This window comes from Canis lupus, chromosome 10, assembly GCF_048164855.1.
Source record: "Canis lupus baileyi chromosome 10, mCanLup2.hap1, whole genome shotgun sequence".
Classification (NCBI taxonomy): domain Eukaryota; kingdom Metazoa; phylum Chordata; class Mammalia; order Carnivora; family Canidae; genus Canis; species Canis lupus.
In genome coordinates, this window is record NC_132847.1 from 26,831,313 (window position 1) to 26,854,641 (window position 23,329).

At 35.8% G+C, this 23,329-nt stretch overlaps 2 protein-coding genes across 5 annotated transcripts in view; both read left to right on the forward strand.

Annotated features, from left to right (window-relative positions):
- LOC140641395 (palladin-like) overlaps positions 1 to 6,398 on the forward strand; it is a 42,306-nt gene extending 35,908 nt beyond the window's left edge. For 2 of the 3 annotated variants that reach the window (XM_072841166.1, XM_072841165.1), the window contains one exon: positions 6,200 to 6,398. In XM_072841166.1, the coding sequence (XP_072697267.1) occupies positions 6,200 to 6,245 (46 nt within the window). In that variant the 3' untranslated portion in view covers positions 6,246 to 6,398. Of the gene's footprint in view, positions 1 to 5,835; positions 6,076 to 6,199 lie in introns of all 3 variants that reach the window. The other variant, XR_012037912.1, reaches the window with a different exon arrangement.
- Positions 1,909 to 22,393, forward strand: MYOT (myotilin). 2 transcript variants are annotated; one of them, XM_072841154.1, is made up of 10 exons: positions 1,909 to 3,852; positions 6,409 to 6,972; positions 12,010 to 12,184; positions 13,285 to 13,389; positions 16,485 to 16,534; positions 17,360 to 17,492; positions 18,731 to 18,938; positions 20,837 to 21,002; positions 21,427 to 21,560; positions 21,785 to 22,393. In XM_072841154.1, exons 2-10 carry the CDS (start codon positions 6,617 to 6,619, stop codon positions 21,955 to 21,957), a joined length of 1,500 nt encoding a protein of 499 aa, XP_072697255.1. In that variant the 5' UTR covers positions 1,909 to 3,852; positions 6,409 to 6,616; the 3' UTR covers positions 21,958 to 22,393. The 2 variants fall into 2 exon arrangements, with proteins under 2 accessions (XP_072697255.1, XP_072697256.1); XM_072841155.1 differs by having other exon boundaries at positions 16,488 to 16,534.
- Positions 22,394 to 23,329: the final 936 nt, after the last annotated feature.

The following is a 23,329-nucleotide window of genomic DNA, read 5'->3' on the forward strand; positions in this document are numbered from 1 at the left end:
GCCACCCAGGCATCCCGACTGGCTGATACTTTTGAGGGCTGTTTTACCATTCTTCTATGACCTGGGGATAGGTACTTCCTCCACATTTTTCTCAATGAAGACAGTGAAGGAAAGAGTTTGTACTTGGAGAGTTTGTATTAACAGATATCCAACATATGTGAAGTACAGAGTAGGGATTCATAATAGTCGCCATTACTTCACTGCATTTTTTTCTTAGGATCAATGAATCTCCAATAACAGTCTATGACTGTCATTTCTCAGTTGGTCTCCTGGAACCCCTTTACCTTCTGGGATCTCTAGTTGCCTGGATATAGCTACCCTTCTAAATAAAGATTTCTCATGAGGTCAAAGAAGAATGAGTGTGTGAGACAAAAGACTGCAATTTATTCAACAAATATTTATTAAGCACATTCTATGCGTTTATGTCAGTTTCGGTGCGAGACTTCCCTTGAGAAGACAGCCAACACAGATATCTAAAACTTTTCTCCATGACTACCTATGTTTAGTAGTGAGCCTTTAAGACCTAAAAAGACATTGAATTTATGTGATCTTTCATAGGAGATGACCATCTTTTTCATTAAAAAAAATCATCTGTGGAAAAAAATTAATGCAAGTTCCAAAAAAGTTAGCCAGTTTTTACTGAATGTCAACTATGACCCACAATGTCCCAGGCTAAGATAAAAAATAAATAGTGTCTCCCTCAGAAAACATTTAACTTGAAGAGATACATTAAACCACGTAAGAGTCCATTATATGATTTCCTGTTTCATTTGAGTCTCTCAGCAAGCCTCTGATTAGGTTAGTAAAACAGATACTATCTTTGTTTTTCAGTTAATTATTAAAGCTCAGAGAGTTTAAGCAACTTGTCTAAAGTTACATCGCAAGTATACGGTATACGGCATAGTGGGCACTTACACTCAGGCCTCCAATACAGATAATAAGATTAATGGGTCTACAACATTACAGAACATTAACGAAAGTAATGTAACCATTTTTACTGCTGGGGTCCAAACCTAGTGTAATGTCCATTATTTCTCGCTTGAAAAGAATACAAGATCAAATCAAGTGCTCAAAAGGAGATTTCAAATTACAAGTGCTACATTAGGACAGAACTCCAGTAATGATAGTGAATTATGCATAACCTGAAAATAAATGAAGTGGTCTTCACTCATTACTTCTTTCATTGCAATGTAGCATTTGCCTTCTCTCGGTTGATACAACAGAAAGTAGCCTCATCACATACATTTGACATCTGACTTTAAACAAACCTCCAAGCACCATTTTACAATAGTGTGTGTGTGTGTGTGTGTGTGTATAGTTTATATTTTAAAAAAACAAGAGCTATAAACTCTCTGAATGAGTGACAGCTAAATAGCCAAGCCATCCTTCCACTGACGACAGGACAATAAAGAATTCCCCTAACATGCAACAAGAGATGGTTCCGTGAGACAGTAGGAAATTACCTACAGGGATCCCTGGGTGGCACAGCGGTTTGGCATCTGCCTTTGGCCCAGGGCGCGATTCTGGAGACCCGGGATTGAATCCCATGTCAGGCTCCCGGTGCATGGAGCCTGCTTCTCCCTCTGTGTCTCTGCCTCTCTCTCTTTCTCTCTGTATGACTATCATAAATAAATAAAAAATTAAAAAAAGGAAGTTACCTACATATTGTTAGGCACTAGAATGATTCACCAGAGGCCCTTACTGATAATTCAGAGAAATAAATGGAAAAGGTTGTCTTTGAGGATAGGTTGGAATATAGTTTACTCACGTGACATCTTATGGATTCTTTCAGTTTTGGGACAATTTTTCTTAAATAAGCAACTAAACCTTCAAATAGCCATATTTGTGAGGAAACAAAACACCATTCAAAAAAGTAAACCAACCGTTATAAAGAAGAAAAGTAGATCCATAACAGATTATTAAATATAGACCATTATATTGAGCATGGGGCCTTCAAAGACTTTCTTTACCTTTGTAAAATCAGTCCTTGACTCCCTTACTGTGGCAAGAACTTTAGACTAGACGTACCACAGAGCTACTACACTGAAACCAACATTACATCTTACACAGGCATAGGGGAAGAAAAGAGATAAAGCTTAAAGGATAAACAGTAAATGGAACTAAAATTCCTCAACTATAGTATGTTTAGAATCTGCCCTAGGCAAAGTTAGGGACTTCATAGTTTGTCCTGGGCATCTTCCCTACTCACCTGGTAGCATAACAACTTAAACTTTTAGGTACTAAGATACCTCAAATCTAGTATCCCCTCTTCCATACCATTCTGAACCAAGTATCAGTCACATATACCATACTTAAAGTGCTTACATCAAAGCCCTACTCATAGTAAATGCTATTACTTGTTGGTTATTCTTGCTACTTTGATTGTCACTTGCACTTACATTTTAAGTCTCCTTAATTTGGATTAAAACACTTTGTCCCTATTAATGGAATCTGAAATATCAGTAAACAGATGTAGAGAAATATTTTGGGAAATTCCTGAAATAAGACTTGGTAGGCAAACACCTACTCGTCCAGTCTAGTGTGCCTTTTCCACTAAGTAATGGCTGTGTGCCCAGGAAGCAATTATCAAACTTTCTCTGAACACCAAAGGAAGATACACCTACATGGTCAGCTGTGAAGAATTTTATATGGCTCATAAGCGCTCAAACATCAATTGGACCTTAATGTACATGGTAATTAAATCAATACTGGAGCACCCATGAAGGAAGTTAATAAATAGATATGCTTTAAACAGAAGAAACATACCAAAATTGAAAACACTAAATGGTGATAATTCCACTCAACTGATCTGATACTCATGCCACCTACCCCTCTTTACTACTTCTGTTGTTGATCTGAAAGTTTCTTCCTCTGTAATTATTTAGTTCCCTAACAAAAATGGAAACCAAAATACCAAGACAGTCTCCTCAGTTAAAAGAGAAAGGAAATTGTTTAACTGCTAAGAGTTAAGGGAGATGAGGGAAAGAGTTGACAATATAAAGCCCTAAATTTACAGAATGCTTATTTGTCTGGTAATTTCTTTCTTTTTTTTTTTTTTTTTTTTTTGGTCTGGTAATTTCTTACGTGTTTCAAAACTCTTGAAGAACAAAAGAACAAGGTCATAGAGGCATATGCCATACAGATTCAGAAAACTTGCTAAGAAACCAAATCATGTTTTTCCACTTCACCACCTTCCCAGTGATACATCACCATCACCATGCTCTCTTGCTTTGCCAAGACCACACCCTGTCTCTTGAAACAAACTGCTTGGACTTTGCTCCACCCCTACTTCTATTTGGCAAGGGGGGTGGGGAGCCTTCAGAAGAACAACTACCCAATACAAATCAGTTTGGAACCCATCAATCCCTGTCTTGTTTCTGGAAAATTTTTTACTAGATAGAACATCAGTCTTGGAATACAGTCTCCCCTTTAGTCCTTTCTTAAATAGGAAAGATTCCAAGCCCTCATCACAATAAAGAAACTTGAGTTTCTTTAGACTTTTTTCCACTTCCCAACTCTTTGCTCTTCCTCCTGCATGAGCTTGCTAAAGCTCACAGTCAAAATTCGCATCTAAAATAAAGAGGCCTGCAAGAGAAGCTCATGTAATCCCACTCCTTAAATATCACTGAGACATCTGAGATATTGTTTAGATTGTGGACTCTTACTTTGACATGCCAGCATAGGTAGATGGACAGGCAAGCACATCAGATGTCACTGTTTGGCAGCTGATAAAAGTCAGTGGCGCTATAATACTAAGCACAGAGCCACTAGATTAGTCTGTGAGGGAAGGGGTTGCCTCTTCCTTCCCTTCAGTAGTGGGTTAAACCCAGCTGGCACCCTCTGGAACGACGGGTAAGTCCCATCTTTATTTCTGCTACAGTTTTGGGTTTTGTTTTTGTGTTTCTGTCCAAATCAGAGGAATGTGCACAAAGATGATTTTCACATAAGATGTTTGAAAGTCACAACATCATGTTGTTATACAGAAATGTGAGGAGAAAGTAACTTACTCATTACACTGAAACTGGAAGGCATTATAGAAAAGGTACAAGGAAAGATGGTCATGTGTTAGTATTTTTAAATCATTTTTTCTGGGATACTTGGTCTGACTGTAATTGATGTCCTGGGAAATACCCTCAATCAGTTTTTGTGCAAGTCTGAACTATATTAGAAAGAAAAAGTTAAGATTTTTAAATAGGAAACTGCATAGTATTTTACTTATAAAATCTTTGAAATGTATTTACGATTATTTGGAATAAAATGATACTGTTGTGTAAAAGAATCTATTATAGAATTAAGTCTGGACAGTGACTACAAATATGAAGAAAAGCTTCTCAGAGTTATCTATTTGAGCAACTGCATAAAATTTTGTTGAAACATGGGAACAATGAAACTTTTGAAAGAACATATTTTCAATTGAGCTTTGAAAATAACAGTAATTGTTAACTATGCTGGCTGATACCAAAATGTACAAGATAGTTGATATTCTAAAAACATATATTAAAAAAAAAACAGGGAACATTTGGAAAATATCTACTGGCTATTTGTTAAACAGTTTATTACTTGCTATATGAAATGAATCTGAATGATTTGCCTTCCTAAAAAGGAATTTAAGAACCAAATTTGAATTTGATTCTGCAATGCAATGAATAAGCCCATAACTATAAAACTACTGCCTTGAAATAGAGCCCTTTTTTGAGAAGATCTAATTAAAGCCTCCTTCTGGATGTTTTCCTCCAACAATTTAAAGGCCTAATATAGTTAATTACTAAAATGCACTCTAATTGAACATGTTTGTGTTCATAAACTTGAAATTAAGGAATATATGGATTTTTAAGTGTTCTTTTTCAACAGAATCTTCCTCTTCGCTGTTAAGTCACATTCGTTCTTTCCTAAAACTGCTAGTTTTAATTTAACTCTAAACTACATGCATAGCCTTAGGATAAAGCTATTTGGTCTGAATTTTGTTCATTAAAAATGATACGTTCTTCAAGATAGGAAATTAAACAACTTTAAGATTTCATTTTGATGATGACAGGTTAGCTTTATCAATTAAAAGTTTAATTTATCATTATCTCAGAGTTGGCTTATACTATGTAAAATTAAATGTATTTTGAACTAAATTACCTGATATTTTGATTAGAGACAGAATTAACGCCACAATTCATAGGGTTAGTCTGTGTGTGTAATGTCTACATATAGTTCCGCTTAGACTTACCATAATAATGGAAGAAATCAGAGACAAATATAATCCTTCAAGGTTGATTTTAGGGGCAAAAGATTCATCTAAGGAAAAATGGGGATCATAGGAAGTCAGAAGAACCAATGCAGAATTAAGTCAGAGAAATAGCACCCATCCTTTCTGGTAAGGCATAACTAGCTTCATACTGCCTTACATCCTTCTATACATCCTTGTCTGCCATTTTGGGGAAAAAAGTAAAAGAGAAGCTGAAACAATTTCAGAATTAGTCTAAAATACACATGAAATATGAAAAAATAGAAAGCAAACTAAGAATATTGACAGCAATAACTAGATAATCTAAAAATAACAAGAATTTATATAATGCTCTGGAATAGACATACATACATACACAAAGAAAGACACAGATTCCTTAATTATCATTTAGTTTGGCACTATGGTCAATTTGGAATCAAGGAAAGAAAAAGAGGCAGTACATTGAAAGGTAAAAAAAAAAAAAAAAAAAGATTACACTCCAAGTTGACAACAATGATTTATACATGTTCCTTCTACTTTATGAAATTCTAAAAGGATGAAGGAGTAAATGCAGACGCTCATGTTCTTTATAAAAAAGCTTACTGTTCCCCTTGATTTACCAGGACATCATTCATCACAGATCACCAGGACATTAATTAACTGATGTATCAGAAGAGCTTTCATTGGTCTTCATGAGCAACAGGAAAAATACAGACTGAATGGGAGTTGACATGTTAGATATTTAACAGCTAATAATTTAAATCATTAAATCTCTGTGGTTAATAAAACTGAATCTTCTGGGCAAAAGTTAATCTTAAAACCATAAAATTATCACACTGAGCAACATCACAGAACTTCTTTCCGTAAGTAACCAACCACTTGGCAAACTCAAACTTCCCACTCCTTTATCTTGAAAGTCACTGGGCATGCTTTAAGAATTACCCAGAGGCAAACAAATATTAATAAATCATTTCTTCTTGTTCTCAGGAGAAAAGTCATTTGTACAAAGACAGAGCTAAAGGAAGAGGCCTAGAAGCCAGGGAAGTTCCACCTTGAGGTGACCTTGAAAGCATATAAGAAAAAAAAAAAAAAACCAAGCTGTATACGCTCCTAAAGATGTAAAACAAACAATAGTTTTTTATGAAAATATTTTAACTGAATCTTTTTTTTTTTTTTTTTTTTTTTGCCTTTTGAAGGAACAATATTCTTCAAGAGAAGTCTACTCCATCAAAGACAGGAACACAATATTCCCAAGATCTCAACGAGGGGCAGACCAAGACTGCTTCTGATTCCTTGGGACCGTCTGTGATTCCAGGCTTGCCATCCCAAATTAAGGACCCCACCCTTCCAGGAGCAAATTATTACAGTAATAAATTGCCTTCATCTTCCATATACCAGCTAAGCATGTTTAACTACGAACGTCCAAAACACTTCATTCAATCCCAAAATCCATGTGGCTCCAGACTGCAGCCTCCCGGACCGGAAACCTCCAGCTATTCTAGCCAGACCAAACAGTCTTCCATTATCATCCAGCCCCGCCAATGCTCAGAGCAAAGATATTGTGCCTCCTCAACAGTGAGCTCTCATGTCACCATGTCCTCCTCTGCTTTCCCTGCTTCTCCCCAGCAGCATGCTGGCTCCAACCCAGGCCAAAGGGTTACAGCCACCTATAACCAGTCCCCAGCCAGCTTCCTCAGCTCCATATTACCATCACAGCCTGATTATAGTAGCAGTAAAATCCCTTCCAACGTGGACTCCAAGTAAGTGAATTTCTTTTATGTATAACTATATATTGCATATACACTGACCTTGCATCTGAAGAGTGGGGGGCGGGGGGATGTCCTGGTTCTCTATTTGTTATCTAAACAGGCAACTCGACCTCAAGGTCTCACATCATTCTCCTAAGACACCTTGAATCAGGATGCCGGCAGTAAGAGGTTTTATCTGATCCATTCTTCAGTGCTTATATTAAGCTAGACCCAAATTACCTATTATCACATACTATTACTTACCTATTTTCCATCTTCAAAAAAAAAAAAAAAAAGATTCCTAACATACCCATGAACAGTGAACTATTCTCTCCCAGTTCTAAGTTAAGGTTCTCATGCTGTAAATTTAATTCCTCTGGTTCTGGGCTCAGCTGAGATGAAGAACACCTGTCTGCTCTTCCTCAGATAGGATTTCCTCTCACACAAGCAGAGGCTATTAAATGTCTTCTCGGTCTCAGTCTTTTCTTCCTATTATCCATTTCCCCTCTGACCCTGAATATCCAGTTGGCTAAAAAAAAAAAAAAAAAAAAGTTTTTGTTTTTTTTTAAATAAAAACCTGGGATTCAGATGCTGAAGTGTATGAATTTTCCTTACTATAATCAGAAGAAAGGCTTGAACAGATACATGACCTTAGGATTCCCTTTGGTAATTAAAACCACACTCATCCAAACTGGTTGAGCTGATTGTTCTGTCTAAATAAAGAGAAGAATACCTGGTGCCTTATGCAAGCATGTACTACTTGCAAAGTCCCAAAACTATCCTAGGAGAACCTGATATGAATAAGGACACGGTTGCTGTGCTTTTTTTAAAACATGAACTAAATACTTTGTGCTTATGCAAACCTAGAGATATCAGTTTTCCTATCCCTTGGCTGGCTAAAACACCGGATAATTAATTCAGAGGCATCTGAAAAATTGTCTGATGGAATATGTTTTGTTACAGACTTATCAACAAATTTGCTGAGATGCTTGATAATTTCCCTCAGTCTTCTATGGAGGCTAATTTTTCTAGAGATTCCTGTTGTTGGTGACAACTCTGGAAACAGTTGAACTACAGCAAGTAATCTGCAAAAAATACAACATCTTAAAAAATCAAAATGAAGAAAGCCAAAAATATGTTAGAATCCTATATATATTAGGTTGAACCACTTGAAATGGCTGATAGTCAACTATTTTTCACCTACAAAAAATGGTATTCATTTGACCTAATATTTTTTTAACAGATTTTATTTATTTATTCATGAGAGAGACCCAGAGTGAGAGGCAGAGACACAGGCAGAGGGAGAAGTAGGCTCCTTGCAGGGAGCTCAATGCAGGACTTGATCCCAGGACCAGGGATCACGACCTGAGCCAAAGGCAGATGCTCAACCACTGAGCCATATAGGCATCCCAACCTAATATTTTTTAAAGATGCCTTTAAGAATTAGGAGCCCTCTCTTTCTCTTCCCTCCAAAATTTCCGTTATATCCATCATCACACATTGTAGATTTTTCTTGTTACATTTTACCCCAATGATCATTTTTCATCTACCTTTCTATTATTTTCAGATCTCCTATTGAGCATTTTTAATCTAAAATCATCTTTTCTGGGGACCCAGGCCAAATAAATAAACAACCTGTTCTGACTACACTCTTTGCCTTAGTCTTTCAACCCTATTCCAAATATCTGCCCAGAAAAGAAAGCTACAAATATTATGGAACCTCAATCACGTTCCTGGCTCTGTGCACAGAACTGAAAGAAAAAGGCAAAAATGGAGAGGATAAGAAATAAGCATAGGAAGTCCCCAAACCAGAGATCAAAGATACAGCTTTAGCTGCTCCATTTGCAGCAATCATAGATAACTCTTTTAATCTTCCCACAGCCACTTGATATCCATTGGGTGTCCAGCTGCACAGGGTGGAAAGCTCTGGCCCTTTGAACATTTGTGCACAGCTCCCTCATTGTTATGGTGGCCTGAAGTTCACCCTGCCTTCAAAAGTAATCCCTTGGATTCTGACCTAGATTGCTTTGAAAGCTTTATTTAGCTTTTCATCAGGAGGAAACCCTTAAGCAAACATTTTATTCAGTCGATCAGAAATTGAGGATATCTCTAATTCTAATTATTCCATTCAAAAAGCCTGCTGTGTGACATTCAGCAAGTGTGCCTTACCTGCTCGGTGATTCAGTTTTATGATCTAGAACAAAATTACTAATGTGGGTGATTAATGATAGGGAATAAAAAGACCTATGAAGCAGGGTTCAAGAATAATATTAGTTTATAAATGTGAGCACATATCTAGTCTTAACATTTAGGCCATCTAAACTGATGGGAGGTGGGGGGGGAACACCTGAGTGGCTCAGCAATTAAGCATCTGCCTTTGGCTCAAAGTGTGATCCTGGAGTCCCAGGATCAAGTCCCACATCGGGCTCCCTGCATGGAGCCTGCTCCTATCTCTGTCTGTGTCTCTGCCTCTCTCTCTCTCTGCGTCTCTCATGAATAAATGAAATATTAAAAAAGAAAAAAAAATCATGAGAGAGGGGCACCTGGGTGGCTCAGTGATTGAGCATCTTCTTTTGGCTTAGATTGTGATCCTGGGGTCTTGGGGTTGAGTCCCACATCAGGCTCCTCAAGGAAGCCTGCTCTCCCTCTGCCTATGTCTCTCCCTTTCTCTGTGTCTCTCATGAATAAATAAATAAATAAATCTTTAAAAAAATAAAAAATAAATTGATAGGGGAATTCAGTGAATAATGTGACTAGATCACATACATATCAGTAATTCTCACACTTGGTTCTGATAATCCTTCAAGATTTCTTAGATATATTGCATTATATTATGACAGTATAAAAACAACTTTGATTCTAATTCACTTTAACAAATGTAAATTTTATAAAGATGGTAGGCTAACAGCAAAAAAAAAAAAAAAGAAAAAAAAGAAAGAAAGAAAAGAAAAGAAAACAGGCTATGGGGCTCCTGAGTGGCTTAGTTGGTTAAATGTCTAATTTGGTTTCAGCTCAGGTCATGATTTCAGAGTTGAGAGATCAAGTCCCACATGGAATTCTGCACTCAGTGCAGAGTCTGCTTAAGATTCTCTCCCTCTCTCTCTCCACTCTCTAAAATAAATAAAAAATAAAATCTTAAAAAAATAGGCTATCAAAACTTCATATAGTAAGAATAATAGATCTGTAAGACCAAAGGAATTTTACCATTTTGACATGAGAATTCAATTTTAAAAAATAATAACTATTTATTTAAACACTTGATTTATTTACTTAACTGAACAAATTAGACTTTAGTTAAGCATTAATATAGACAGCCCTGAAGACCTAAAATGTAAAGGGGAGAAATGTGTACCATCAACCTTCAATACAGAGCATCCTGAATACAATTAAAAACATTCATTCATTCAACTGATAGAGTAATGCCTATACCATAACTTCTTGTGTGAAAATAAACATTACAATGGTCAGTAATAAGCCATCTTTTTTACTTCAGAATGTTTATAATCTAGAGATTAACCAAGTCTCCAAAGCCTGCAAGAATTAAAACTCCATCTCCTCTCAAATGAGATAAATTTCCACTTAGCTTGTAAGTTCTTTTATTTTTTTTAAGATTTTTTATTTATTTGAGAGTGAGCATGCATATGGAAGAGAGAGCAGAGAGGGAGAGTGTCAAGCAGACTCTCCACTTAGCAGGGAACCCGACACAGGGCTCCATCCCAGGGCCCCCAGATCATGATCTGAGGAGAGGGCAGACGCTTAACAGACTGAGCCAGCCACGGACCCGCTTGTAAGTTCTTTTAATGCCTTGAAAATATCTGGACAGGAACAGGTCAGAAAAGAGATCCAAGCTGCCTCATCTTGGTAACTAGAGGTTTATTATGAGACTGCTAAAATATTCAGTGAGGGTAGTGACCAGTTATCCTGCATTAAACAGATTTAAGTGCTTACCTGCTGGGCCCTAAATGAATAAACCAGGTGAAATCTGAACAAACAACTGGTAAAGTACAAGCTACCTAACAAATCTAGTAATACAGGAATCCCTACCCCCTGCACTCTGTCACAATCAACCAGGGAATGCAGGGAGGGGTTAAAACATCTTTCAAGATAACTTAGGATCAGAATTTGGAATACGGATTTAAACCAAACTCTTCAACTACTATTCAAATTTGCTTTTTTCCCTCCAACTCCCCTTTTCATTCAGGTTACATTTCTTACTCCTTCCTCCTCTAATCATTCCTTTCTTTCTCTAAAAATCATGTCAGCAACATTTAAGAAATCAGTTACTGTAAAAACTATTTGTTACATAGTACCACATTTGAATTGTGTAAGCTAACAAATTAATAGGAATTGGAAGTTAAAAGAAAAGCCAGACTATGTCAACTGTAGACTACATTCAAATCAACAGAATATTCACTAAATACCAGTGGTCACGCTGGTAAATGTTTAACAATCAGCCCTGGAGAAAGGAGCTATGATTTGTGCTATTTTACCAATTTTCCTGTTGTACATACTCCCATCATCACCAATTTCAAACTTCAACATGAGATCATAGGGAGCTGAGAATGGTATTCATTCATGAAACAAACTTACCAAATTGAATTATAAGACTGTAAGAACTCTCAAGCAGCCAGTAACTAGACTTACTCTCTCACTACTTTAGGGAAGATCTTCCAGGAAGGACATCCTCCTTATGCCTAATCTAATTCATTCCTCCAGCCGCTAAATTTTAATTTGCCAAGACAAAAAAAAAAAAGCTAGTAACCATTCTTATTAAATCCCTCTTGACTGTTGCTAGAAAATTGTTTTTAACAATGCTAATAGTACTAAGTGGTAGTTTCAACCTGTATAAAGGTAACTGACAGAGTAAGGTCAATTCTGTTTTAGTACATCTTACTTTGAAGACCTTTTTAAAAAAAATCTTTCTGGGGTGCCTGACTGGCTCAGTCACAGACCATGTGACTCTTGATCTCAAGGTCCTGATTTCAAGCCTCATGTTGGGTATAGAGATTAAATAAAAACTTTATTAAAATATATTTTTTCTTTTTAAAGCTACCAACAACCCTCATTTGGCCAACCTGTAAATGCTAAGCCATCCCAAAGCACAAATGCTAAGCCCATCCCAAGGACTCCTGACCATGAAATACAAGGATCAAAAGAAGCTCTGATTCAAGATTTGGAGAGAAAGCTAAAATGCAAAGACAGTCTTCTTCATAATGGAAATCAAGTAAGCTAAATGTCTATTTTACACAAAAAGCCAATTAAACTATAAAATCTAATCTAAGAAAATTCTATCTCACAGATCTATGTCCATATAATCCGCAAGGGATAGGATTATCTAAAATGAAGAACTATTTGGATCCAATATCAAATACTACACATTAAACCACCTCTTGGTTTTCAGTAGTAGTAGAATGACACAAAAGAAGTAGAGAATGTAAAACAATGTAAAAGAATGAAGCAGGTAGCTCTGGTGGCTCGGTGGTTTAGTGCTGCCTTCAGCCTGGGGTGTGACCCTGGAGACCTGGGATCGAGTCCCACATCAGGCTCCTTGCATGAAACCTGCTTCTCCCTTTGCCTGTGTCTCTGCCTCTGTGTGTGTGTGTGTGTGTGTGTGTGTGTGTGTGTGTGTGTCTCGTGAATAAATAAAATCTTTAAAAAAAGAATGAAGCACGAGAAGAAAAAGAAATCTGAAAAATTTAATAGAAATTTTAAGCATTACTCTCTCATAAAATATGTCTGATGACCAAATAACCAATAGGAAATACTCTCGACTTCTTCGTATGCTGTGGTATTTACTATTGGACATATTAGCTATTGGACATATGAGATTTATGAGACAACTCTTCTGTACCTACTATATCAGTCACTTATCTTTGAAACAGTACTATACACCTTAAATCCAAATACATTTAACATACCAGTTGCACTGCTTTCAAACAGAAATTAAATCTAATATTTAATAAAAGTTCATTTAATAAAAGTTATTTCTCCATGTGAGGATATGTTGTACAATCTTCAAAGATGGAGCAAACGAGAACATGCAGAACAAAAAGGAAGGTGAAGAACTTCCCTTGACTTGGGATAGCCTTACTTAAGGGTGGTTATGCCTGCGTCTCCTAAGAGCAAGAGGAAAACAGATGAGGGAGGTAGCACTAGAATGGAAGGGAAATGCTTTGAATGAAAACAAAGTTTTAAAACATAATAAATAATTGTAATTCGACAGAACTATACTTCTTTAGTGTAATTCTTGGTAGTTTTAAGGTAAAGATATGCAAACAAGTTTTATTACATCTCATTACTATCTCCTTAATGATTTATTTAAAGCGGCTAACATATGAGGAGAAGATGGCTCGCAGATTGCTAGGACCACAGAATGCAGCTGCTGTGTTTCAAGCTCAAAATGACAGTGAGGCACAAGACTCACCACAGGTAAATTATAATCATCTTTACCTACTTTTCTTTGGTGTGATTTTTAAATGTCTTGTTTTCCAAATGCTTACAAATACCATTTGAAGCAAAAGTCAATCATTTCCATGCTCCATTATGTATAAAAAGGAGAGGCCACATGGGCTAAAATATACAAACTTAAAATTTTACCCCATTTTCTTGCCTTCTAATATCAGCATATGAAATGTCACAAAGTCAAAATATCAAAAGGCTAAGAGTGTCACTTTTCATCTGGACATTTAGTAGTCTGTTACACCTACAACTCTTTTTCCAAGGTTTGCAGGGATAGACAATTTATGAGTTGTAAATCTTTAATATGACAGAAGTTAAAACTCTAAGCTATAGTAATTATAACCTTTTCTCGTAAGCTGTTAATCATTTCAACGTTTTAAAATATAATTGTGAGGGCACCAGGGAGGCTCAGTCAGTTAAGTGTCTGACTTCAGCTCAGGTCACGATCTCAGGGTCCTGGGATTGAGCCACACTTCCAGCTCCCTGCTCAGCAGGGAGTACGCTTCTCCCAGTCTCTGCCTCTTTCCCTCCTTGTGCTCTTTCATAAATAAATAAATAAATAAATAAATAAATAAATAAATAAACAAACAAACAAACAAAATCTTAAATAAAATTGTGAAACTAATGAAACATCCAATTCCCTTTGTTCCTGTATTCAAAAATTCTTAGTAAAAACAAAACAAGCAACAGCAACAATAAAAAAGCCTTGAGTAACGGCTCTAAGATTAACAAAAGGATCCTTTCAAAGAACAGATAAACTTCATGGAGGGCATAAAGTGAATATCCCACAGGCTTGTTCCTGATCAGCTTCATTCCAACAAGTAAACTTAACCCTGAAGACAAATACACAGTTGAAGAACAGACTGAACTGTTACTGCTGTCTTCCTTGTGTAGTCACCTCTCATTTCTTGCCAAAAACTCCACAAGAAACTGGGAGCCAAAGGGATAAGATTCGACACCCAAGAACCCCAAGCCTCTAAGCACAGGAAATTGAAAATAGAATTTTTGTTTTGTTAAAGATGATTAGACCTACTAAAAAGGATAGAGCAGGGTCTAATAGGGCAAGTAATGAGAAAATGAAAACAGAACTTGAATCTCTTTTCAGCTACTCAACAGTCCATACATTCATTCGATTAGTTCATTTATATGGAGCACCTACTCTGAGTTGGGCTCTGGACTGTACAGATTACAAGATGTGAAACTAACTCTGTTAGAAGGAACTCAAAACAACATTATATTGATGGCCAATGTTATAAATTCAGTGTATGGTTTTGAGGGCACCAATGTATCATTTTTCTCATACATTCCTTAAATACATTAAAATGAAGGTGATGATACCAAGAAAAAAGATAGCAGCAAAATATTATGAAATCAGAAAAAATAAATCCTAGATTTTGTATGCTTCAAACATTCTAATAACCTAAGATGTCATCAAATTATGTAAAACTGAAATATTAAATTCTGAAAATGAATATATATATTCAAACCACTACTATAGGAAAAAGTCAAAAATTTGGATATTTGAGGTTTAATCAGATGACTTCATCAAAAACTCAGCTGATTTGATAAATGAATTTTTTTGACATTTTGCTTAGATAACCTTAAGACTAGTCAAAATTTGTTAGTTTTAAGAATTTTATTTTAAAATGACCAAATACATTAAACATATTCATTACAAAATAACTTATACTCAGATTTGTTGCACATATATATATGTGTGTGTGTGTGTGCAATTTTTATATATATAAATGTTTTCCAGGTATTTGGATACATATATATTTTTCACTTGTCTTGCCTACTGTGCAATCCCACAGGCTTGTTCCTGATCAGCTTCATTCCAATAAGTAAATTTATCATTGCACATGTATTTTGTGAAATACACAAAATAAGCACTAAGTATATGAGAAGATATTTAATTATGATTTCCATCAATCTCTGGTTTTATTCCCAAATGGAAATAATTTCCTGGGGCTCAAATATAAATCCTAAAAGATGTTTCCTTGGGATGCCTGGGTGGCTCAGTGTTTGAGCACCCGCCTTAGGCCCAGGGCGTGATCCTGGAGTCCCAGGATTGAGTCCCACCTCAGGGTCCCTACATTGAGCCTGCTTTTCTTTCTGCCTATGTCTCTGCCTCTCTCTCTGTGTGCCTCCCATGAGTAAATAAATAAAATCTTAAAAAAAAAAAAAAAAGTTTCCTTAAATATACCTTTATTAAGCAGGAAATATTTAATGTTTCTTCAAACCTTCTCATAGCTCTACACATACCTTTCATGGTGTCCATCATGATTTTGTGCCATAAGCTAAAAAGAGAAGTATTTTCCAGTCTAATATGTGTTAACTGCTGCTAGTGCACTTTTGAACAGTAGGCATAATACCCTGAATAAATTGCCAACACAAGTGACTTCATGTCTATTCCTGTTTTACTAAAGGACAATCTGTACTATGTGCTCTCATTTCAAATACACCAGGGGGACACATCACCCTTTGTTGTAAAATACTCATATGAAAAATGAACCACCAAAAATTCCAAGGCTAGCTAATTTTCATATACCATGCCTGTTGAATAGTCCTATTAATTACGGGGATTTCTTGCTAGAGTATTAGAAGGTCAGTGTACTATATTTCAGTTGTTTTTAATACTTAACCTTTGAACAATGCAGGAGTTAGAGGTGCTGAGCCCCCCCAACAATAGTTCAAATCCACATATAACTTCTGACTCCCCAACAACTACTAATAGCCTACTGTTGACCAGAAGCCTTACCAATAAGTAGATTAACACAGATCTTGTGTGCTATATGTATTATATACTATATTCTTAAAATAGAGGGAAAAGATGCTGAGAAAATATAAAGTACTGTGCTGTACTATATTTATCTTTCAAAAAAACCTTCATATAAGTGAGTCTGTGCTGTTCAAACCAGTGTTGTCAAAGGATCAACTATATATGTGATTAACCATGACTGCCCAAATACAGTCAACAAAGAGATGTTCAACTATGATACTTAACTCTGCTTCATTTCAAGCTAACAATCATGTTGACAATCTCACTTTGTTCTAATTTCAAGCAGCACAACTTAGAACATGCACGACTGCAAGTTCCTACATCACAAGTAAGGTAAAAATAATTTTTCTTCTCACTTTTTTTTTTCTTCTCATTCTTAAAGAAACATTTATTTTGCTACCAAAAATATTTTCAGCTTAAAAATGTAGTATCTATAAAGCCTTACAAGCTTTCTACACTTTTTATTTTTAAAAATGTGAATTTTCTAATGCCTAAGAGGATGATCAAAATTTTTATCTGTTAATTATCAGAGCTAGATCTCAGAGGAAGTTTTTTTTATATGTTTTGGTCAAATAAGCCAGGGCCACATGTCCATGTTAAGCAACTTTCTCATGGTAATTGAAACCCAATTCCAATTACTAAATCATTGCACATAAGAACTGTCCATGGGAAGGGAGACAGAACATAAAGACTCCTAACTCTGGGAAGTGAATTGGGGGTGGTGGAAGGGGAGGAGGGCGGCGGGTGGGGATGAATGGGCGACGGGCACTGAGGGGGGCACTTGACGGGATGAGCACTGGGTGTTATTCTGTATGTTGGTAAATTGAACACCATTAAAAAATAAATTTATTATTAAAAAAAAGAACTGTCCATGGGGTACTCTGCATTGTAATCAGTTTCTTCATCAATTTATAGCATTGTATAGAAAACACAAAGATATATAATTTGTACCAGATGTTTCTAGATTGCTACCATTTCTAATAATCAACAAATATGCCACTGCTAAATAGGAGTTCCAAGGCTTCTCTCTATTGTTATTACACCAACATATCAAACACTAGACACTCTGGGTTCCAATCCAGTGGCTTAACTATATTTGTGTAAAAGGAAGAACAATGACAACTTTCCTACATAGTGATTATTAAAATATTTTTGTAGAAGTAGGTCGTCTTCAAGGGGAGATGTGAATGATCAGGATGCAATCCAGGAGAAATTTTACCCACCTCGTTTCATTCAAGTGCCAGAGAACATGTCAATTGAAGAAGGAAGATTCTGCAGAATGGATTTCAAAGTAAGAGCTCAAAAACACTGGAGGAAAATTACCAAGACACTACGTTTTGGAAAACGTCCTCTTGCTCTTCATATCTTGCTACACACCTGGGGCACATGGGTGGCTCAGTCAGTTAAGTGTTCAACTCTGAATTTCGGCTCAGGTTTTGATCTCAGGACTGTGAGATTGAGCCCCGCGTCAGACTCTGGGCTGGGCATGGAGCCCGTATAAGAGTCTCTCTCCCAGTCTGCCCCTGCCCGCCCCGACCCCCCCCGCAAAATAAATAAATAACTTACTGTACACCTTAACAAATAACACGTACAGTGGGTAAGAACAAAAATTCTGGAGCCAAGCTTACCTGGGTTTTAATCCTGGCTCTGGCACTATCCAGCTGTGTAACCTCAGATAGGGCAATTAACCTCTCTGTTTTCTGTGTCCTCTGTAAGATGGGAGTAACAAACGTACCTCCTCATAAAATTATGAGGCTTAACTGAGTAAACAGGCATAAAGTACTCCATAAGTGAAGCTACCAAAACAATAGAATTTTTTTTTTAAAAAACAATAGAATTTCTAAAGCAAAATGCCTCTTTAATTCTTCTCCATTAAGAAATTCAAGCTAACCTACTCAGTTGGCCTAGAAGAGTTCTTTAAGCTAGAAGGGATCTTTAGAAAGACCTCCATTTTTTACTTATCCTCATTTTGGAATCCTTTTCTTATAAAATATTTTTCTGGATTCCTTATGAATCAAAGTATATGGATTTAATTATTAAGGGTTAAAGAAAAACACTTAACAAACTGGCATTTAAAAACCAGAATTATAGCTCAAGAACACTCTGTTTTGGTAAAGTCATTCATTAGATCAGCAAGCGTCACATGTATGTCCCCGTGGGACTTCATTTGCAGTCACCATTAGTGAAAAATGCCATAGCACTTCCTATTTCTTGTGGAGACCTACATAACATAAATTGATATTCTAAATATAGTAACTGAGAGATCTTAAGGAGCCTGAGGTTACATACAAAAGGGTTAGATCTGGTTTGAGGTAGTCTGAAAATACTAAGTTAATTTCGAGTTTTAATTTCCACTGTTTTGTTAAAAAAAAAAAAATCGTTGAAACCAAATACCTTTTTAAGCTCTTGCTTTGCATTTTGCATCACAAACCCACTCATATACTAGAATGGTTAAAATCTGTAAAAGGACAAATAGGTTCCAGTGATGATATAATTTAAAATACTGTCATCTTCTGTTTTCCTTTCCAGGTAAGCGGATTGCCAGCTCCTGATGTGTCATGGTATCTGAATGGAAGACCAGTTCAATCAGATGATTTTCACAAAATGATAGTGTCTGAAAAGGGTTTTCATTCACTCATCTTTGAAGTGGTCAGAGCTTCAGATGCAGGTGCTTATGCATGTGTTGCCAAGAATAGAGCAGGAGAAGCCACCTTTACCGTGCAGCTGGATGTCCTGGGTAAGCTTCAAAGAGATCTACAAGAGCTCCTTAAAATCTAGCAGTATTTTTAAAAGCAAGTGTTAAAAAAGAAAAGCCCAGGTGACTTCATATTTAAGGTTAATGTCTACACAACCCAGCAGAATACCAATTTTTATCTAAAAGCCACAGAGTAGTGGTGGTAGAAGAGAAGGGAGCATTTTTGAGGGAAACTCAGTGAAACTTCAATGACAGAGCTACAACCAAAGTTTTTCAGGAAAAGAAATAAAGAAATGGTGCAATTTCAGACAAAATAAGGCATACAGTTGACCCTTGAACATCAGTTTGAACAGCACATGTCCACTTACATGCAAATTTTTAACAACACAGTACTGAATATGTTATTTTCACTTACTCATGATTTTTTAAATATTTTCTCTGGTTCATTTTAGGAATCCAGTATATAATACATTTAACATACAAAATATGTTAATTGACTGTTTATATTATCATTAAAGCTTCCAGTCAAGCGTACGCTATTAGTAGTTAAGTTTTTGGGGAGTCAAAAGTTAATGCAGATTTTCAACTGCATAGGGTGGGGGGGTGCTCCAACGCCCTAGCATTGTTCAAGGGTCAACTATACAAGCATTTTTAAATTTAACTAAAGGATCTAAAGTTTATTAGTCTAATCATTTCTCTGACATATAGTCCAAAATAATCTGATTCCTATTTTTACAGAATTGTCATGAACACACATAATTTAAAACTGAGGAATTAACGTTAACTTTTAGCCTTAGATTATGTTTTCTTTACTATGAAACTAGTCTCTAATTATAACAAAAACATGCGTACTTGCTTTAGAAAACAGGTATGGCTAAACTCATGCCTCGGATTTCTTTTCAGTAAGGCAGTTTCTTAGAAAACTTATGCAGTTACTTTAAAATATTACAGCTTAAGTACTTTAAATATATATTTCATTTGTAATGGTTTAAGCCCTAGTATATTGCAGAAGAGATATTTTGCTACAATTCACTGATGATTATATAAAATCTTGATCAAGTTGAAGGATGGACAACTTCCTTGAGTTTGCATTCTACTCGGAACAACGAAAAATCTTTAAGATTATTCTATGATACAATTAATAAAGGGCCTCAGCCTAACGGAAAAACTAGTGATCTGGGAATCAAAAAAAATCCAATTCAGGTGATTAACTTTGGGCAAATCCTTTTTGTGCCAAGAGCTCCAGAAATACTATAATGTTAGAGCTGAAAGAGGCTTTGGCAGGCATCTGTCCAATTTCATTTCTCCTTCAGAAAAGCTAGGGTTACAGTAGTATAGTATCAATTCCTCTTTTCCCTCAGGTAATTAAAGAAATGACGTAACAATTACAGACATTCGTATACTATTTTACAGTTTACAAAATGCTTCTTCATTCGTCATCCCAGCTGATCCTCACAGTAGTTTTGAAAGGTAGTGGTAGGCAGAGCAGTCATTATTACCTATATGTATTTTAGAGTGCATTATCTATTTAACTATTTTACAATAGATAAAACTGAGCTTCAGAGAAACTGAACAAATTTTTCCCAATTTGGCATAGCTGGTGGAGCAAATGGAGAATTTGAACCTAAGCTGTCTAGTCTTGCCACCACTGATGATGTTTCCTTATAGAAGAGACATAAATGAGACTATAACTTAAATTCTTTGAATGAAACATGATTATAAATTCAATACATTACATTACTGTTTTAGAACTCTAATTGGTATATTACCAAATAGTATTACTGTATGTTGTTTTAACTAATGCTAAAACATAAAGCTTCCAATCTTCTTGAATTAGTGTTTTTTAAACTTTTTATGTCAACATACAAATTTCATAACACCTTGGTTTGACTTATATTTTTATAATATTTCCAATACTTGAATTTTTTATTAATATGTAGCAAAAGAACATAGAAGAGCACCAATGTTTATCTACAAACCACAAAGCAAAAAAGTTTTTGAGGGAGACTCAGTGAAGCTAGAATGCCAAATCTCAGCTGTACCTCCACCAAAGCTTTTCTGGAAAAGAAATAATGAAATGGTACAATTCAACACTGATCGAATAAGGTAGGATAAGTATTTTTAGATGTTCCTCTAGTTTATTTGGGTGAATGCAGTTGCACTTGAAATGCATTATAAATGGCATGCATTTGTAATCTCACTGTCTAGTTCTTAAACCATGTGTAGAAATACAATAAACCTCATTAACCCTGATTCTACTAATAAAAAATTTAAGGCATAAAGCTAGGATTTACCTTTTTACTATCAATAAAGAAAGATGGCTCAAGGAAATTATGACACAAACAAAATTAAAGGGGGGATTAAACTCCATAAAACCAATACCTATTTGGCATTGACTAGGTGCAGTCTCAGAATTTCCAAATGCTTCGTTTTCTAACAATCAGACCCCCTGGGTCAGAGGCATCATAAATAAACATTCACAGGAAACTTAATTCCTATACTTCAATTTTTTATTATTGTTTCTTTTCAGTTTATATCATGATAACTCTGGAAGAGTTACTTTACTGATAAAAGATGTAAACAAGAAAGATGCTGGGTGGTATACTGTGTCTGCAGTTAATGAAGCTGGAGTGACCACATGTAACACAAGATTAGATGTTACAGGTATGTCATGCTATAAACCCAAGCATTATAAAGGACTAATCAGAAACATTTAGTTAGAAACACAAATCCCAGCAAAATATAAAAATGTATAGTATAAAATATGACATTTTCCCCATAATCAGTTCTGATTTTTTTTTTCTTTTCCTGTCTGATACTGAATACCTAGTGCAAACCATTTGTTTAGAACAGGTTTTCTGAATTAACCTCTATTTGATCTATTTCAGTCCGTCAAAACCAAACTCTTCCGGCCCCTAAGCAGTTACGTGTTCGACCAACTTTCAGTAAATATTTCGCACTTAACGGTAGAGGTCTGGATGTGAAACAAGCTTTTAACCCTGAAGGAGAATTTCAGCGTCTGGCAGCTCAATCTGGACTCTATGAAAGTGAAGAACTTTAATGAGGTTACCAACACTGGAAAACACAATAACTACATTATTAGTAATATATTCAATTAAATTAAATTTTTAAAATAAATAAATCCATGGCAGTATTAACAGATTATGGCTTTAATTAGGTAATATAACTAATATACATTTATATTTATCCTTTGACTCTTGCACATTCTATCTTCTTCTCTGGTTTGCGAAGCCTCTGGAAAATCTGGGCATATGAGTTTGTAATTGTAGAATCCATCTCAAAATGTGAGATTTTAACATTTAAGTCATACACATCAACTTTTTAAGCACATCTAATGCTTGTAATAAGGTTTACCGGTACTGCTTTCTAAATACCGTTTTACCTGTTTTCTCTTATAGGAATACTAACAAGGCATTGATTATCTGAGTGTTCCATAGTTCAATGTCAAAAGAGAATAAAATTTCAAATATTTCAAAGACTGTCTTCTCTTCACAAAAGTCTAGATATTTAAAATGTAACTTTCTGGTCTTTACATACTATACAACACTTAGCAAAACCTAAGAACAACAAGGTCCCAAAAAGCAACAATATCATGTTCTAGAACTGTGTCTCAATGAAGCTCACTTACAGCTCAGTCAATTCCTGACATTAGGCTAGACTTTTCTATGGTTTTCACTTCAAAAGCAAGCAACCACAATAACTTAAATTCCGACAGATCTCTCCTGAAATTGTGATTTTGTTTTAACCAAAAAAGTCCCTAAGCCTTCAAGATCTTGGAGCCTACTGAGCTCAACGGCTCAGTAAGAAGTTTATAGAGCCACCTGCCGAATTTTTGTATCTTAAGTAAATTTTGATGCCAGTGGGGGGAGGGGGGGGTTCTTCCTACATTTCAAGTGCAGATAACCTATAACATTGGAAGGCATAATTTTGTGAGCATCTGAGAATCTAAGTACAGGAAGGGAAAATCCTTTTATTACACAATTCTTAAGCTAGGACATTAGCCCTTTCTTCTTAGGCCTCCTGTCCACTCGCCATGGCCTTTTGCTAGGCCTCTATTTCTTTTATCATTGGTAGTCTTTGACCCTCACTGCTGTGTGGCCTCGTTTTGCTTTTTATCTACACATGAAATAGCATTTATCAACATCACTCAACATCTCTTTCAGAGAAATCACAAAAGCGCCTTTTTTTTTTCTTTTTTTTTTTTTTTTTTACTTCCCCAACAGCTGGCCAGCCCTAGGGCCTTTCTACTGAATTCCATTTCATTTTCCCTTTTTCCGACATGAGAGTCTCTCCTGTCTCATATCCTGGTGGGGTTTTGGATGCCTTCATTTACAGCCATTTTTTTTTTTTTTTTTTGGTTTACAAACGTTCCCCATCTTTGCAAAGCTTCTGGGCCAGGTAGGAGTCTGGGC